This window comes from Orbicella faveolata, unplaced genomic scaffold (genome assembly GCF_042242905.1).
Source record: "Orbicella faveolata isolate gen_17 unplaced genomic scaffold, um_ofav_v1 contig_14, whole genome shotgun sequence".
NCBI lineage: Eukaryota > Metazoa > Cnidaria > Anthozoa > Scleractinia > Merulinidae > Orbicella > Orbicella faveolata.
The window spans coordinates 955,086-973,847 of NW_028301541.1; the positions used below are offsets into that span (position 1 = coordinate 955,086).

Genomic DNA, 18,762 nt, shown 5'->3' on the forward strand with positions numbered 1-18,762 from the left:
GACCGATTAAGAAGGATTCCGTTCAATCAAAGGTAACAAAATTGCTACCAAGTTGACACTAAAAAGCCAAAGCTGTAAGGTGGGAAACAATGGTATCAATTTTAGGTATCAATAATTTTTCTGGTATCAATAGGTAATGAAAATGTGTATACAAAGTCCACTATAGGCCTAGTCAACCATTTCATTAATCGTTAATAATGCACGGTGTCTTTTTTCGTAGAAAACATCTGTTACTAAGAAAGTGATGAGACATCATGGCGTTTACTACGAACGACACAAACTCGGCAGACAATAAGACCAGTATCGACTACTCACGAGCCACTCTAAGGGTAACATTTGGAGTCATCGCTTCCTTGGCACTCTTAGGCAATGGGTTGGTTTGTGCGGTTATTCTTCGAAGTCGCAGCATGTTGAAAAACTCGTATAATATGATGATTCTCTCTCTGGCCTTCACTGATATGTTTACAGGTAGGGTACATGTGATAAAAGCAAAACTGAACGCTTAGAATAGGACGAAATTCAGCTGACCTCAATGCAGAGCAAACCAGATATTAAAAACCAGGATTTTCCGGAAATCCGTCGTACAAACATTGTACAACCTGCCATTTATCAATTATACACTGACTAGGCTTTTCAACAGATCTATATCTATAACGAAGGCCATTTTAATGATCTATATACAAGGATTAAATAACTAAAAAAGAAACAATACGTTTTCGACTTATTTTTCGTCATCACCATGATGTCAATACGTTTAAAACCTTTGGTTTTATGATAATTTTTCTTATCTAGCTTTTAGCTTTGTATATATCATTTTACCTCTTTTAGAGGACATTATGTCAACGAAGACTATTATTACGAACAAATTGTTTGATTAAAATGCAAATTTATTATAACTCGACTCGAATATAACAAACACTGAAATTCAGTCTGAAAGAAAGAAAAAAGCTCTGATCATCAACTACGTTTAATCTGCAATACAAAATTCTTTTTTTACCAAATTGCAATCGATGGATATAACAAGAAACCTTATTATACCGTCCTTGTAAGGCAAAATAAATAAAATGTCACTGATGCCATGGGTATTTTCACAAAGCTAATTAACATTTTTACATTTAAGAGCGTTTGTCTATAAATATGGAGAAGCTGCGAAAATTAGGATTTTCTTTTATTTCGTCAAAAAGGCCCTTTTGCTCAACTGTTTTTAGAAATATGGTTTCAATTGTCAAATCGATCAGCCAAACTTGAGCATTTTCAACAACATTCACAAGGACACTTGCATTGATTTCATATTTACAGTTTGCAATTTATGCCTTGAACATTTCTCTGCAACACATCATTCTGCAACTATCGCGATTAACAGACCAAATTTCAACTGATTTGATAAGATCGTAACTATTCTAGCATACAAGCAAACGGTCTGGGGTTTTAAAAATTGATCCATCATTTAAAAAGTACCGGCATCTTTTCCGATTTGATTAATTTTGCCTCTTTCTTGATGGTTTCTTGCAGGAGTTATATTAGCCATTACTCCTGCCTTTGTCATAGGAGACGAAAATTTTCCAGTCCCAGAAAACTTGGCAGGAGATGTTTTTTGCCATATTCTTAGTTCCCAGTACTTCGTCTTCACCTTCGGCAAGATCTCTGTTGCCATAGTCATGCTATTAGCAATAGACCGCTGGTATGCAATAACTAGACCCGTCAAGTATAAAGCTACATTCAAGCGGCGGAGAGTCATTATGTACATTACAAGCGTCTCCATGGTTTGTTGTGCACTCAACTGGCAAGCGTTAATCCAGAAGAAACTTGTCATGGAAGACGGAACTCCCTCTTGTGTTTGGATCACGCTGATTGAAAACAAGTTCTTCTCTCAGATTTTCACTGTCGTTCACGTAACGTTTACCTTTTTCATTCCCTTGTTTATCTCCATGATTACCTTTTTCCACTTGCATCGAGAAATGCGGAGGTCACGTGATCGTCTGGCCAGGAGCAACAACACGAAATCTTTTAAAAGCCTTTTGCGCATGTGCGCTATAACAGGATTGTTCCTGGCACTGTGCTGGATCCCAAACCAATTTGTTTATGTACTGTCAAAGTTCAACATCACGCAGCTGAATACACCTCTCCATCACGCCACAGTTGTTTTAGCCATGTTCAGTTCTTGTGTAAATCCTTGGATTTACGGAGTTACCAACCGTAATTACAGGAAAAAATTCGCAAGAATTCTCTGTTTCTGGAAAAAAGGGGAAGTCGCGCCAGAAGAGACAGACATTACAGGAAAGGAAAGAGGGACCAGAAGTAACCACGATGGAAGATTTAGTAAGACAGAGCATCAACTGGGAGGGTCAAGTGTTGTGGACTACTCGGCATTTGTACCTGAGAGCTCCCAAGGAAAACCAGAGAAACACCAAGAAGGAAGCAACGGAAATATCTCAATGACCGGAATACCAGGTGACGACGAATCCCAAATTCGCAACGAGACCACGAATGAATCCGTCACACAAAGCAAACTATAACTTCAGGGAAGCATTGTCTTAATCGACTTGCTCTTATAATAATAACATCGACGTGACTTATTATCATGTTATATTTAAGCGATAGAGTACTCTTACCGTGTATAGATAGCCTCATCTAAAACACGAGGGGAGTTGGGAGATTTCGAGACAGTTTATGCATAACTTTCGAGAATTCTCTCAACCCCCCGTCTGCAGTGACCGGAAAGACATATAACAATGCTGACTAAGACAAGAATCTCTTGTGTAGAAAAAGGCGTTTGTTTTGCTGGTAGTTATTACCACTTATATGTAATCTCTAATTATTTTCATAAAGTCTGATTGATCCAAATGTGGTTTTAACAACCGTCAGTCTTTTTCTACTATTTCTTGCTAGTAATACTTTTGATTACTGTGTTTTCTGCATTATTTTCATTTTACTTCAGTTGTTTTTACAGTTTTATGGGCTATTTATGTCTCCTTTCCTTGGTGTTTCTGTGTTTCAGTTTTTTGCCAACAGACGAGCTTCATTTGCTCAGAGCATCATAAAAAAGAGAGACCATCCACGTTTTAGAGTAAAATTTGGCCATGTTTAATGACCGCTTTTATTATTAAAGACCGATCATAAAAAGAAGCAAATGAATAACTAATCTATTAACTATTAAGCTCTAGCAAAGGTGAGGGCACAAGGAAAAAAAGGTAGTCCCCAAAAATATATGCAATACATCAATTTTAGGTGGAGAGAGGGGAGGAAGTGGATTGAACTTGCAGAGCGTGTCAATGTCCTAAGAATGAGAGGAAGAGTAAGTAACGATATCCTCTCTTTATCCTCTCTTTATGTGTTGTCGAAGCTAAGTACTTTTCCGTAAGAGGTCACGACTATTGCTCAACCTACTCTACTATTGTAATTTCGGTCACAGGATAGTCTTCTGACTATTGCTCAATATTTTTGTCTGATACCTGTCATGCCCTTTAATGTTCAATTGTCACCAGGCCCCTAAGGTCTATTTTGCTAAATAAATTATAATCAACAACTTATCTCTAGTGGGTAGGAGTCATAATTTTTTATTTGCTGGCAAACAAATTCCTTTTAAATAATGTAGTGGTAATAGGGTATGGTAGGTAAAACTATATTGTAAGTTATGTTCTGTTAGTGAAACAGTTAACTAAAGTACCAAGTTTGTAGAAGAGTTTTGTTACGTAAATTTAGGTTCATTACCTAACTGTAATGAAACATTATGTATTAAACTTAGTGGTAGTGCTTTTTATCATTGAAAAAAGTGTCTACATAAATTTAATAACCAATATAGTTGGCTTATATCGCAATCTGTCTGCTTGAAATTAGCTATTTAGTTTCATGAGAAAAAAATTTGTTTTGTGTAAATCGTACAAGTAATTATAGCAACAAAGCAACGGAGTTTAATAATTACTTTTTGACACATTTTGTCTATTAAGTGGATTAATTTAGTCTTATTAGAGCGGCTTTCAATTGAGTGTCGTAAAACCAAAACCAAACCAATTACTTACCAATTAGACTACTCAGCCAATCTCAAACCGAAGTAAAACCAAAACAAAAGTAATTGTTTAATTACTTTCAACACTCAATTGAAAACCGCTCTATTGTTTTAATTTAATTACATTATTACAGTTAATTTAGTCATCTACTGACCAATCGTATGATTACTTTACTGTGATATTTTATTGCAAGGTACCGTAATAAAATGTAAGTTAGTGTATTAGGGTATGAGTGTGTTAGGGAATTAGGGCATTAGGGCATTAGGGTATTAGGGTATTAGGGTATTAGGGTATTAGGTTATTAGGGTATTAGGGTATTAGGGCAATAAGGTATTAGGGCATTAGGGCATTAGGGCATTAGGGTATTAGGGTATTAGGGTATCAGGGTAATAGGGTATTAGGGTATTAGTGTATTAGGGTATTAGGGCATTAGGGTATTAGGGTATTAGGGTATTAGGGCAATAGGGTATTAGGGTATTAGTGTATTAGGGTATTTGGGTATTAGGGCATTAAGGTATTAGGGTATCAGGGCAATAGGGTATTAGGGTATAGGTGTATTAGGGTATTAGGGTATTAGGACATTACAATATTAGAGTATTAGGGTATTAAGGTATCAGGGGATAAGGGTATTAGCGCATTAGGGTATTAGGGTATTAGGGTATAAGGGTATAAGGGTATTACGGTATAAGGGTATTAAAGTATTAGGGTGTTACAATATAATACAATGTAATGTTTAGTCTTGCAACGTAAGCTTAGCCGGGCCTATACAAGCTGGAAAGTTGTTGTGGACCAACTACATACAGGTTGTGTATGAAACAAGTTATCAATAAAGAACATAAATAAGAACAACTTGTTCACAGCTAAGATGAACTCCTTTTCATAAAGAAAACCGATTTTCGTTGATAACAATATGTCGATGCCTAGTTTTTCCTACTTTGAGATTTTAGGCGAGAAGACATACGTTCTGACATGCGCAGTGAATGCTGGTTAGCAAGATTACATTTCGCTGTACTGTACGGAAAAGCTATATTGAGCACTAAACGTTTAGTTATCAACAACAAGCTCTCTAGTCTGTCGAGCTTCTCAATCCTGGAAGTTTTTTTTTTTGTGACTACAATTACAAAAGTACAAGAATGATAAATGAGCTTCTCTTTATTGGGGTAATAGGTACTGTATGTAAAATGGTTTGGATTTGATATTTCTTCGAAATACTAGAAGTTACTAAAAATAGATCATATTATACCGACTTTCATGTTTATTCAGATTATTCACTTCGAGATAATACTTGTTTCACAAGAAAAAATTTAATTCATTATATTATGCATATTTGAGGCTTAGGTAGCAGAAGTTCATGCCGTTGCTTCCAATTCATCCGTCGAGGGATCTCTTTCTTACATGTATTCTTGATTTAAGTATCGTTGTCAGAGAAAGCCGGGCAGAGCAGAAAGATCGATATAGCTATCCGAAAACATTAACAATCATTACATTCGCCGAGGAAAAAAAACATGAAGCCACCGGCAACTAGGACTTCAATTCTAGATTAAAATATACTGTGGCTAGGCCGAGATGAATAACAATATTGCATGTTAATTAGAACATCCTGTTTGCTTAGTCTGCGTCTTCGCTGCTATGTCAGTGCTGTTTGGACTCGTCGTTACGAAGAAGTTTATGGACCAACGCTTGCCTCAAAAGCCCTTCTATGCCTTTATATGATCTGAAACATAATATGTAGTCATGGCGTTTAAATCAACCTGCAAAACGTTTAATTATCATATCTATCATATTTTTGAGTTACTCAAGTTCCAGCATCTGTTCATAAGAATGACACTGAGTCAAGCATAAATTAGATTGGGGGAAAAGTGTTTGCCCCTCGTTGTGAGTTTTGGTGACGTCACACTACTTTTCAGTGTTGGAAAACGTTTATACAAAAAAATTACATGACAGCCTATCTCCTCAGAATAAACCAAAAGTTAATTACAAGAGTTTAGAATTGTGGCCATTTTTAACATAGCCATCTAATGTGAACATCAGAGGTGGAGCATACTTTTCTAACGGTTATACTGGAGAGAGCTATGGACTAACTAACAACAGATATATATCCTTTCGTTTTTCGCGATGCTGAGAGGTGCTTAATTCAAGACCAAATAGGGAACTTTAAAATGAGGATGAGGAGTCTCTTAGTAATCTTTATGTTGAGTGAGTATAACCTTTTCCTCTTAAGGGAGGTTCTGAAAGGGTTTTCTGAGAGAGAGATGAGAATACATCTAAAACTTTGACTGACATCTGAGAAATGAAGCGTTTTTAAACTGATAACCGAGATCGAGAAATGCAAAAATTAATTACTAACAGCTGAGAAATGGGCCGAAATGTGGACTTATAGCTCACGAGAAATGGTAGAAAATTTAACAGATATCTGAGATTCCAGCACACCTATCTAAATCCCTTAGGACTTTGGTTTTGGAAGCCCTTAACTGCTGATCAAAGCGGCTAAATACTATACCTTTCCAATTGGTACTAAATGTTTGTTAAGTTGAACACTGACCCAGAGGAAAATAGCAAGTAACAGACCGATTTTCGGCTCTCATGATCTATTTCCATAGCGAAACAACATTGACTGCTAACAGTCTTATTTTTATCAGGGAAAGCCGACTTAAACAGTTTTTGTATGACATAATTATTCTTCATAATTTTCATAATTTTTAACGAGCTGTTTTTCTTCTAATCATACACCTGTTCTCGAAACATCAGTCAAGAAGTTGACTTCATAATAAGGATCACCGAGTACTGTTGCCGGCTCGTCAGAATTTTCTGTTAGTTTTTGACATCTTTTTGACAGGGTTTTATGAGCGCTAGGTTTCTCTTTGTTTCTCTCGAAAACTCAACTTTGTTGTCTGCAATTAGGCCGCTCAATCTCCTTTGTGAAGTACATAAGGTCTCAAAGGAGGACACGTTGGAAACCGATAAACTTTTATATGTAAAAGGTTAAACTATCAAACTTGGCAAATTGATCTCAAACTAAAGTTGGAGGCAAAGAAAAGCGCGATTTATTATGTAACCACAGCAACGGTGTTTTCACTTGTGACGTTAACATGTTATCTTCACTTGTGAAGATATCTTGTTTTCGTGCGAAAGCTCACCTGGTAGTTCACCGGTGTTTATATAGGAAATAAGATTTTCTCCACCGTGTGCCATCTTAGAAACACAAAAAAGAAACGAGAAGTTTACAAATGAGAAAAATATTTTCGATAGTAAGATTCGTTACTTTTACTTTCCACTACTTGTACTTTCAAACAAATATCTCCAGTGTATTGCTTCAGGAGTGCTTGTTTTACACGAATATTTAATGCTGTTGTCACCAAACATTTTTCTTTTTGGCGGACGACTGATGAGGCTCAAAGGGAGCAATATAATTTGACCTACCGCGGTCTACAGTTTTTACATATTTAATTTTGAAGTCATTTAAGTACGTCGGATGTGGATAAAAGACGTGATATCCTGTTCTTTTCGTCAAGCATAAAAGGTTTAAATGATTAAAACTGAGGTTTGGATTAAGTGGTTTTGTTAATTTCCTCTCTGCAGCCAATAAAGTATCTTTCTGCTCATTGATATCTTTCGGTAAGGTGTGTTTGGTTTCTGCATTGACAGCAAGTTGACTAAAAGAAAAACCAGTTTTGTTTAGTTACGATCATACAGACAAATGTAAACTTTACCAAGGCAGCACACAGTGCAATTACATGCTTAACTTCAGTCGTTTAGCTTTTATGTTTGTCTTGTATGTAAATCTAACCACTTTTCTCAGTTGTTTGAAAGTTGCTGTTAATGTACCAATGTTTATTCAGACTAAAGGAAAATGCGTTGCAATTAATTTTCAACAGCTTTACAGCTCTTTCGCTTCGTTTTTCTCGCTATATTCTTTCTTATTTCTGAACAAAGTTTATTTCCAAATATTTTGTAGAAGATTATTCCTTTTCTAATGTTGTCCGCAGAAATGTTCTTTTTGACCTATGCTTGACCGTGAGCTGAAAGATCGTCATGAATTATTTGGTAGTTGCCAAGGTGACCAAGGTTACTTTTCCCCCGGGCAAAAATAAATTCACTTCTTCATAGCTTTGTTTCAGAAATACCCAAAGAAAAAAGTTAAAGACATTATGTTTATCATTATCACTGAACATTGCGTGGAAATCTTTTTTATTCTATCGTCTGACTGGATTTGATATTTTGAACCGTTTACGGAAAATTAACTTCTCAAACTCATTAATAATTCATCAAGTTTAAACAAAGGAAATCATGACGGAGACGGTGTTTGGACGTCTGATCTTAATCAGCATAAATTTTTACGATATCATTTCTCCGTTTTCTCCTTAGTTTTAGTTTCGATTTGGAAGATATATAAAACACTTAAGACCATATTTTCAAACACCTCGAGTTTCGTCAAAAATTCTCTGCTGCTCGTCACAATGTGGTCAAATACGGTCGATCGTTCTCTCCTTTACACAGAGAGGATCTGAGCAAAGAGACAATTTGATCAACTTATTTCTCAAAATCAATGCCGAGTCAACGTAGCATGGTTTAGAAAAGTTCACTGAAATAACTCACTGAGAGAAAAAACACGGCCCGCATTTTCACTTGGGGTCGCCGCCCAACTAACAAAAACATTTGCATTACTGCGTAGAATTCTCAAAATAACTGACAAATACATGCATAGGTAAAGTTTTCGTTATATCTAACTTATAATTATTTTCAAAAACACAACAACGCTTTTTGGTTTTGGGAACATGTTTCGATGTTTCAAACATCATCATCAGCCATAATGAATATATAAGGTTACAGAAAGATCGTTATTATATATGTAACAACCTATACAATGAGCCTTTATAAATTTGAATTAATGTAAAATGAAAACTTATTTAAACTAACCAATAAAACAGGATGTAGATACTGCAACATCTGACACATCCAAATGCCATTTTTATAAACTACCATATATTGGTTTTTATTCTACCTACACAGGTAAGAAAATTTCATCTATTATTAATAAGTATTGCAAAGATTTAAATGTAAAAGTTATATTCTCTCCTTTCAAACTTAGCAGTATGTTTAGTCCTAGAGATTTTATTCCCGAGTCTCTTAAATCACGTGTTGTGTACCAGTTTACATGTGCGAGCTGTGGAGCTCGTTATATTGGTGAAACCAATAGGCATTTTCACACACGTGTTAATGAACATCTTTTTCGGGACAAAAATTCCCAGGTTTTTAAACATCTCAATTGTTCTAAGCATTGTCGAGACAATTGTGATGCCTCCAGTTTTAAAATTATTGATTTTGCTAAGACTTTCTCACAACTTAAAATCAAGGAGAGTTTTCATATTGAACGGTTAAATCCAGAACTCAACAAACAAGTTGAGCATGTCAATTTATCGTTACACTTTTAAATGTATCTATTTCAGCTTAGTGGTTTTTCACTATTGTTCTTTTCAAAAATTTTTTTGGTTAGTTTAAATAAGTTTGCATTTTACGTTAATTTAAATTTATAAAGGCTCATTGTATAGGCTGTTACATATATAATAACGACCTTTCTGTAACCTTATATATTCATTATGGCTGATGATGATGTTTGAAACATCGAAACATGCTCCGAAAACTGAAAAGCGTTGTTGTGTTTTTAAAAATATTTACAACACTTGTGCTATCAAGGCCCTTTGGTTAACTTATAATTACAGCTCTTTGCTAACATAGGTATTTTTTTGTTTGAAAAGGTTAGTCATTAGCTCAAATTCACCCAATTTGACATTTCCTTTTGCAGTGGTTTATTTAAACGTTAATTAAGCAGCTTGCACCTAACGCAATTATTTTCTTGAAAATAGGTCTTAAGAACAAGGTTTCATTTGTGACTTAAAAAAATCAATATATCATGATTCAAAGAAAAACAAGACAAAAAATGTCGCCTGTGAACCGCAGTCCCATAGCGAAACAAAATACATCAATTAATCTCCAATCAAACAAGTTCCAATCATTGATAAATTTTCAAACGATTACAATACATTACTGCTTTGGTCTAAAATATCTCAGTAAGAGCCATGCACCGGTAAAGGGACAAGTCCATACACAGCCTAAGTGAGGAGGGATTCTCACTTTGGTAGGTAAGATTCGCTTTTCTTTCAGTTTGTTCAGTAACATTGTGTAATATACAAGTGAATATATGAAATATCATATATTTGAACTGGGGATAAAGATATGAAGAAATGATTGATCATCGCGATTATATACACAGCTTAAGCAACTGTGAAATTAAAGCCTGAAAAAAAATTCAGGCTTGAATAGGATTCGGACCCATGACCTATGCGATACCGGTGCAGTGCTCTACCAACTGAGCTATCAAGCCGACTGGGAGCTGGTCACGTTGTGACTTCGTAATATGCCCGTGGATGGTGAAGATACAAGTGAATATATAAAATATCATATATTTGAACGGAAGATAAAGATATGAAGACATGATTGATCATCGCCGTTATGTACACAACTTAAGCAACTGTGAAATTAAAGCCTAAAAAAACAGGCTTGAACGGAATTCGAAACCACGACCTTTACGATACAGGTGCAGTGTTCTACCAACTGAGCTATCAAGCCAACTGGAAGCTGGTCATGTTGTGAGTTCGCAATATGTCCGTAGATGGTGGAAATACAAGTGAATATATGAAATATCAAATATTTGAATTGCGGGCTTTAATTTCACAGCTGGTTAAGTTGTGTATATAACTGCGATGATCAATCATGTCTTCATATTGTATAATATCTTTGCAACTTTTAACTTTCGGTAGTCACCTTCCTAACACTTTTTTTAATTTTTGTTGGAAAATATATCAAACCAAAAGCCAAAGCTAAGCGAGCAACTGCTAATTTGAATTCTACATGACTCATTTACAACATTTTGTCTTAGGTTTTCTTAGTTATGTAAAATAACCCTAAGTGGCTTACTAGATTGAGGGAAAAGCCGAAGAAAACAAAGAAACTAAGTGGCTCTAAAACTGATTAAACTTAGAATAACAATTTAAAAGTCTAAGAATGAATTGTCAGTCTCATGACATCAAAGGTCTACATTTGTGTATTTATTCTCTTAGTAAGACAACATTTGTTTTCTAGTCCAGCACCTAGAAGGCATGAACACCACAGACTCCGCAGGAAATAAAACCTTTGTTGACTACTCACGAACAGCTCTAAGGGTAACATTTGGAGTTATCGCCTTGCTGGCGGTTTTAGGCAATGGATTGGTTTGTGCGGTTATTCTCCGATGTCGCAGAATATTGAAGAACTCGTATAACTTGATGATTCTCTCCCTCGCCTTTATTGATATGTTCACAGGTAAGATGCATGTGACAAAAACAAAACTTACCTAAAGAAATAAATATAGGTGATATAAGCCCAGTTTAAAACCAAAATCACAAGCAGAGATCTATTACAATGAAGAAATCTGGCAAGAGACAAGTTATTACAGAAGCAAATTTATTATAACTTAAATCGGTTATCACAAACACTGGAACAGCAGCTCAGTCCACGGAAGTGAACACATATATCTTATTAGTCGGGTGAAAGCCGACTCCTGTCAAAGAGCAGTCATGTGCAATGGGCAATACCGCAGAAACGTAATAAAGGCTTAACCTTCTTTGCACGATGTCAAAGTCAATGCCGAAAGAAAAAGATACGTCGAATACGTTAACAAATGGTGTCATCTTTTCTACGTTCAAACATACAGACCCAGACACCGTTCGCGGTAGATCCACTCTAAAAGATGGCGTAGTTAATGAGCGTTTATTTCGAAACGGGTCGTTCCGCGGACTCAAAAATGCAAAAGAATAAAATGATTTGGCGAAGGTCTTACTAGAATAAAACTAGAAATCAAATGAGTTATCAATGAACAGAAAATAGGCAGAGACTGTTACTACAGACGACAGAAGAACATTTACGAAAGTTTTAGGTACTCATAAAGACAAGCTGCCTCGGTAACAAACTCTAGAAAACGACAACAAAGATTCTATGTTGGACTGCATAAGTGGCTTACATCAGAGTGAAGAGAAACGTAATTGTCATATTTACGTGACCTCTATCATGATTATTACATTTCTAGTTTTTGCTCAAACAGAGTGCATTGTCAGCTGTTATTTTTTCTCTTTGTGCCATTAGTTTTGTCGCTCTTGTTTATATTATATTCGCATGTTGTGCAGGAATGTTTGTGGGGTATCAAATAACCTGGTGTCAAATGAATGTGATATATTGGACAAAGCATGTATACAACAAATGTGTGACGAATCAGAGTTGTGTGTACAACAAAATGATGTGGAAAAGGAAATAAAATATGCAGAACAATTCAGGTCTCGTTGTGCGATGGGTGTTAATTGTAATATTAACAATCGTGAGTACCATGTGCGCAGCAGAAGAATACCTGTAAAAGGAAAACTAGAAAGGTCTCACGTAAAAACACAAAAATTAGACATGTGTATGCGAATTCTTAAAAACATTCTTGTGTCGTCAAAAATGTATCGCTACATCAAATGCAGACTTAAAACAAGGAGTGATAATGACAGTATCAAGTTTGTAAAAAAGATGAGGAAGAAATGGCATATTACACGGTCGACACTGCAACGAAAATCGACGATTTGACTGTAGAGGGTCTGTGGGCAAATATACCTCTTTGTATAGCTGTAATATGTCATCTAGTGTGTACAAGAATGCGAGCCACGGAGGTCATTGAACCTGTGTAATGACATTGAAACAAATCCCGGGCCTCAGGACTATACATAGTATTGATCCTACTCTAACAATCAAGGCACCATATAGTCAAGCTGATATCATGTACTTTGGTGAAAATGCTGGAAAGCAATGTGTTGCTATGAGTTTAAGTGCGTTGATTTATAATTAGTTATAAAATGTTCGAGTAATTGCGCGCGCTGTGATTGGTCAGTTCGAGTTCATTATAGCTCCATAAAGCACTCTGCTTACGTCACGCGCGTGCATTATAACTCAACATATGCACGCAAGCTACGTCACGAAAATTTTGCCCTGGACAAAATTTGAGAATCAGCTAGTCTGTCCGCCATTATGGCTGAAGAATTTCCACGGTTTCAACTCGGGTTCGAATTCCTGAACGCCGAGAAAAGTAGCAGCGTTAAGGAGTCTGAAAATGAGGCACCTGTTCCAAAGAAAAAACGGTTTGCAGAACTGACAGAAGCGGTTTCATGACGGTTTCGTGTTCAATTCTTGCACAATCGGTTCAATGCAAATCAATCTTTATCCTCCTCAGAGCAAAAGTCAGTGAACTGGGGAACTACTTCAGCTTTCGAAGATTCTTTTTGCTGTAATAATTTCTTTAGAACCGTTCTGACTTTTTTTAGAAAACGTTTGTTTCTTGCCACAAAGGGAACGGTTTTACTTTTCATTCAGCATTTAAGCCAATAAAAAGAAAGCATGTACATGTAAGGAGAATACTTATTTTGATTAATTAAAATTCGCAATCCTTTTCTTGTTTAATATGTCTTTATGTTAATGTGGTGGTTTACATTTTATAAAAGAAATAAAAAAACTTGCCCTTCGTGCATTGTTGAGTTATATAAGCACTTGGGAATTTTTAAGAACACTCGAGAAGTGCGAGAAGCACTCGGCTGCGCCTCGTGCTTCTCTATGCACTTCTCTCGTGTTCTTAAAAATTCCCGCGTGCTTATATAACTCAACAATGCACTCGGGCGCGTATTTTATTTCTATAATAAAACTAACACATAGCTGTAATGACCTTGTGCAAATTGCTATGTCTGAGAAAAATACCAGCTTAGTTATAGTGAAAGCTACACTAGTAGTCTACATCATTGTGATTCAGTAATTGAGGGATATCAGTACAGTAAAGTATTTCCAGACTACACACTCACTCGGTGGCAATTAAGAACTCAGAGGAGTGCAGATTAATACATATAAAATAACTGCAATGAACAGTGTGAGAGAAGAACACAACTGCTCTTGTAAACAATGTTATGCTGTAGGGCTTTATGCAATGTGTTACTCAGTAGCAAAGACATATGTGTAATTATTAAATACTAAACGTGACAGAAACCCTTTTCTCCCCTAGCACATAAGTGACATCGCAACTCAATCAACTTCAGTACGATTAACGTAGATTAAACTGCCATCTATCGGTCAGTACAAAAAACCAATGTTTTCATGATGTACGATTATAGTTTCATGATATTTCTTTAAGACATGCATCTATTAGCATGTGCATATTACACATGCTATTTTTAGAATCGCTGCGCACCGCAAAAGATCAACACTCGTGGCAGTGTTTTTTCTCAGGACTACAAAATTATGTTCGTTTAAGTTACAAGCATCGGATATTGTATCAGAGTTAAATAATATTAATTGAACCATGTTTGTTTGTTTCAAACAACTTTTGTTCATTGAAGTTGAACTTGAAGTTGAATTGAATTGAATTTTATTTTCTTATATGGAGTCACAAGAACTGCTTGTCCCCTCAACTAGTTCCAAGACTAATCGAAGCGGGGTCAAGAGTTTATCTTAAAAAGGAAAGAAAGAAAAAAAGTAATGATAATTAAGAATAAAAAGCAGCGATATTATAGAACGACGTTTCGACGGCTCCATGCCATCATTCTCAAATTCAAATAGATACGTTATGTGAGTTCGTTATATAGTGAATCAGCGATCAGCCGACTTAGTACGAAGACAGCTCTCCGATCTTGCGAAGAAAATTAACAGTGAGTTGCGCCCAGTGTTTACGAGCAAGAAATTTGCTGAAGAAATCAAAGTGACAGAACCCAAATCACCTCTTGTTAACGAACAATGCGTTGTTTATGAATACAAATGTGATCTGTGCGACGCAGATTATGTGGGCTATACATGCCGACACCTATTTCAGCGCATTAATGAGCATATTAAGCATTCTGTCATTGGTAAGCACCTGCGGGACGTACACAATCTGAGGAACAAAGATCTCCGTGACCAATTTACAATCCTCAAGAAATGCCGTCGGAAACTGGATTGTTTAATTTATGAAATGCTCTTCATCAAAAACAAAACACCAACACTTAACACCCGATCTGACTCCATTAAAGCAAAACTTTTTATTTGACACTTCAAGCGCACCACGCTTGGTATTTTTATTTTTATTCATCGATTTTTTTTTTATCTCTTAATCATATGCACTGAGACCTTCACACGTACATTCACTATATAACGAGCTCACATAACTTATCTTATTTGAATTTGAGAACGATGGCATGGAGCCGTCGAAACGTCATTCTTTAATATCGTTGCTTTTTATTCTTAATTGTTTATTGAAAACCTTACTTATTAGTATTGATAATTTACAACAAAATTACAAAAGGTACAAGTTAAACAATGGAAACAACTACAGGTAACCGAAAACAAAGTAACAGTGTAACGTCCACACACATAAGCGACTAGAATACTAGTCGTTTCAACCAAAACGTTCCGGCAACGCTTTCGATTTTGTCTTTGTCATCATACTGTGTACATCTTCAAACGAGAACAGAACGAACTAGTTTGCCATTACCTTCTTCGGCAGGGCACAGGATTACAAAACATATAGCTCAATAGCATGTTCAACTGTTAATTTAGCCACTGAATGTTGAATTGAAAGCAAGGACGAGCAGTTTTTACCACAACGTTTCAACGATACACGGTTAAATAAAAAGTGATGGTGGACAATAGGCCATTTCCGAGTTCCTTTTGGCTTTGTGTCAAGACGAGTCTTCGTGTGAAATCATTTATATGAAAATGTGTTTCGCACACAGGTTCATTTCCATGCAGATCAAACTCATTTTCAAATGAAAATTTTAGCACGAGGACTCCTTTTGAATCACAGACCCAAGGTAACTCGGAAATGGCCAATTGTATTTTGTTGTTGTTGTTATCTTCGCAGGAGTTATACTGGCAATTACTCCTGCCTTTGTCATAGGAGACGAAAACTTTCCCGTCCCGGGAAACTTGGCAGGAGATGTTTTCTGCCATATACTTAGTTCCCAGTACTTCGTCTTCACCTTCGGCAAGATCTCTGTTGCCATAGTCATGCTATTGGCAATAGACCGCTGGTATGCAATAACTAGACCCGTCAAGTATAAAACTACATTCAAGCGGCGGAGAGTCATTATGTACATTACAAGCGTCTCCATGGTTTGTTGTGCACTGAACTGGCAAGCGTTAATCGAGAAGAAACTTGTCATCGAAAACGGAACTCCCTCTTGTGTTTGGATCACGCTGATTGAAAACAGGTTCTCCTCTCAGATTTTCACTGTCGTTTACGTGGCATTTACCTTTTTCATTCCATTGTTTATTTCCATGATTACCTTTTTCCACTTGCATCGAGAAATGCGGAGGTCACGTGATCGTCTGGCCAGGAGCAACAACACGAAATCTTTTAAAAGCCTTTTGCGCATGTGCGCTATAACAGGTTTGTTCCTGGCACTGTGCTGGATTCCAAACCAGTTTGTTTATGTGCTGTCAAAGTTCAACATCACGCAACTGGATACACCTCTCCATCACGCCACAGTTGTTTTAGCCATGTTCAATTCTTGTGTAAATCCTTGGATTTACGGAGCTACCAACCGTAATTACAGGAAAAAAAATCGCAAGAATTCTCTGTTTCTGGAAGAAAGTGGAAGTCGCGCCACAAGAGACAGACATTACAGGAAAGGAAAGAGGGACCAGACGTCGCCACGTTGGAAGATGTAGTAAGATGGAGCATCAGCCGGAAGGGTCAAAGGATGTGGACTACTCGGCATTTGCACTCGAAGGCTCCCAAGCAAAACCAGAGAAACACCAAGAAGAAAGCAACGGAAATATCTCAATGACCGGAATACCCGGTGACGATGGCGAAACCAAAATTCGCGACAAGGCCACGATTGAATCCGTCACATAAAGCAAACTATAACTTCAGGGAAGCATTGTCTTAATCGACTTGCTCTTATAATAATAACATCGACTTGACTTATTATCATGTTAGATTTAAGCGATAGAGTACTCTTACCATGTATACATAGCGTCATCTGAACGCGAGGGAGAGACACTTACGTAAACCTGAGACGCAGTCGATGGTTTGCATAACTTTCGAGAATTCTCTCAACCCCCCGAGTACAGTACCCGGGAAGACATATAACAATGCCGACTAATACAAGAATGTCTTGTGTAGAAAAAGGCGTTATTATTATTTTTTTTGCCAGTTATTACCACTTATATTTAATCTCTAATTATTTTCATTTTTAAAGTCTGATTGATCCAAATGTGGTTTTAAAAACTGTCAGTCTTTTTCCACCATTATATTTCTTGCTAGTAATACTTATGATTACTATGTTTTCTGCACTATTTTCATTTTACTTCAGTTGTTTTACAGTTTAATGGGTTATTTATGTCTACTTTGCTTTGTGTTTCTGTGTTTCAGTTTTTTGCCAAGAGGCGAGCTTAACCTACGCTGCTATTGTAATTTCGGTCACAGGATAGTCTTCTGACTATTGCTCAATATTTTTTTCTTATACCTGTCATGCCCTTTGATGTTCAACTGCCACCAGACCCCTAAGGTATATTTTGCTAAATAAATTATAATCAACAACTTGTCTCTGGTGGGTAGGAGTCATAATTTTTTTATTTGCCGGCAAATAAATTCCTTTTAAATAATGTAGTGGTAATAGGGTATGGTATGTAAAAACATATTGTAAGTTATGTTCTGTTAGTGAAACAGTTGAGTAAGGTACCAAGTTTGTAGAAGTGTTTTGTTATGTAAATTTAGGTTCATTACCTAAATGTAATGAAACATCATGTATTAAACTTAGTGGTTATGCTGTTTATCATTAAAAAAAAGTGTCTACATAAATTTCATAACCAATATAGCTGGCTTTTATCGCAATCTGTCTGCTTGAAATCAGCTATTTAGTATTACGAGAAAAAATTTTGTTTTATTCAAATCGTACAAGTAATTAGAGCAACAAAGCAACGTAGTTTAATAATTACTTTTTAACACATTTTGTCTATCAAGAGGATTAATTAAGTCTTATTATTGTTTCAATTTAATTACATTATTACACTTAATGTAGTCATCTATTGACCAATCGTATGATTACTTTACTGTGATATTTTATTATAAGGTACCCTAACAAAATGTAAGTTAGTGTATTAGGGTATTACGGTTTTAGGGCATTAGCGTATTAAGCCATCAGGGTATTAGGGTATTAAGGTGTTACAATATCATGCAATGTAATGTTTAGTCTTTCAACGTAAGCTTAGCCGGGCCTATACAGGCTGGAAAGCCGTTGTGGACCAACTACATGCAGGTTGTGTATGAAACAAGTTATCAATAAAGAACATAAATAAGAACAACTTGTTCACAGCTAAGATGAACTTCTTTTCATAAAGAAAACTGATTTTCGTTGATAACAATATGTCGAAACCTAGTTTTTCCTACTCTTTGAGATTTTTGTCGAGAAGACATATGTTCTGACATGCGCAGTGAATGCTGGTTAGCAAGATTACATTAGGGAAAAGCTATGTTGAGCACTAAACGTTTAGTTATCAACAACAAGCTCTCTAGTCTGTCGAGCTTCTCAATCCTGGAAGTTTTTTTTTTGTGACTACAATTACAAAAGTACAAGAATGATAAATGAGCTTCTCTTTATTGGGGTAATAGATACTGCAAGTAAAATGGTTTGGATTTGATATTTCTTCGAAATACTAGAAGCTACTAAAA

The 18,762-nt window shown here is 36.1% G+C and overlaps 1 protein-coding gene and 1 pseudogene across 1 annotated transcript; both read left to right on the top strand.

The window, feature by feature from the left end:
• Positions 1-224: 224 nt before the first annotated feature.
• Positions 225-4,228, top strand: LOC149113569 (allatostatin-A receptor-like). The gene is made up of 2 exons (XM_089286129.1): positions 225-468; positions 1,513-4,228. The coding sequence occupies exons 1-2, from the start codon at positions 255-257 to the stop codon at positions 2,514-2,516; spliced, it is 1,218 nt and encodes a 405-aa protein (XP_089142255.1). The 5' UTR covers positions 225-254; the 3' UTR covers positions 2,517-4,228.
• A 6,929-nt stretch (positions 4,229-11,157) lies between these two features.
• On the top strand, positions 11,158-17,060 carry LOC149113570 (allatostatin-A receptor-like; annotated as a pseudogene).
• The last annotated feature ends 1,702 nt before the right edge of the window (positions 17,061-18,762 follow it).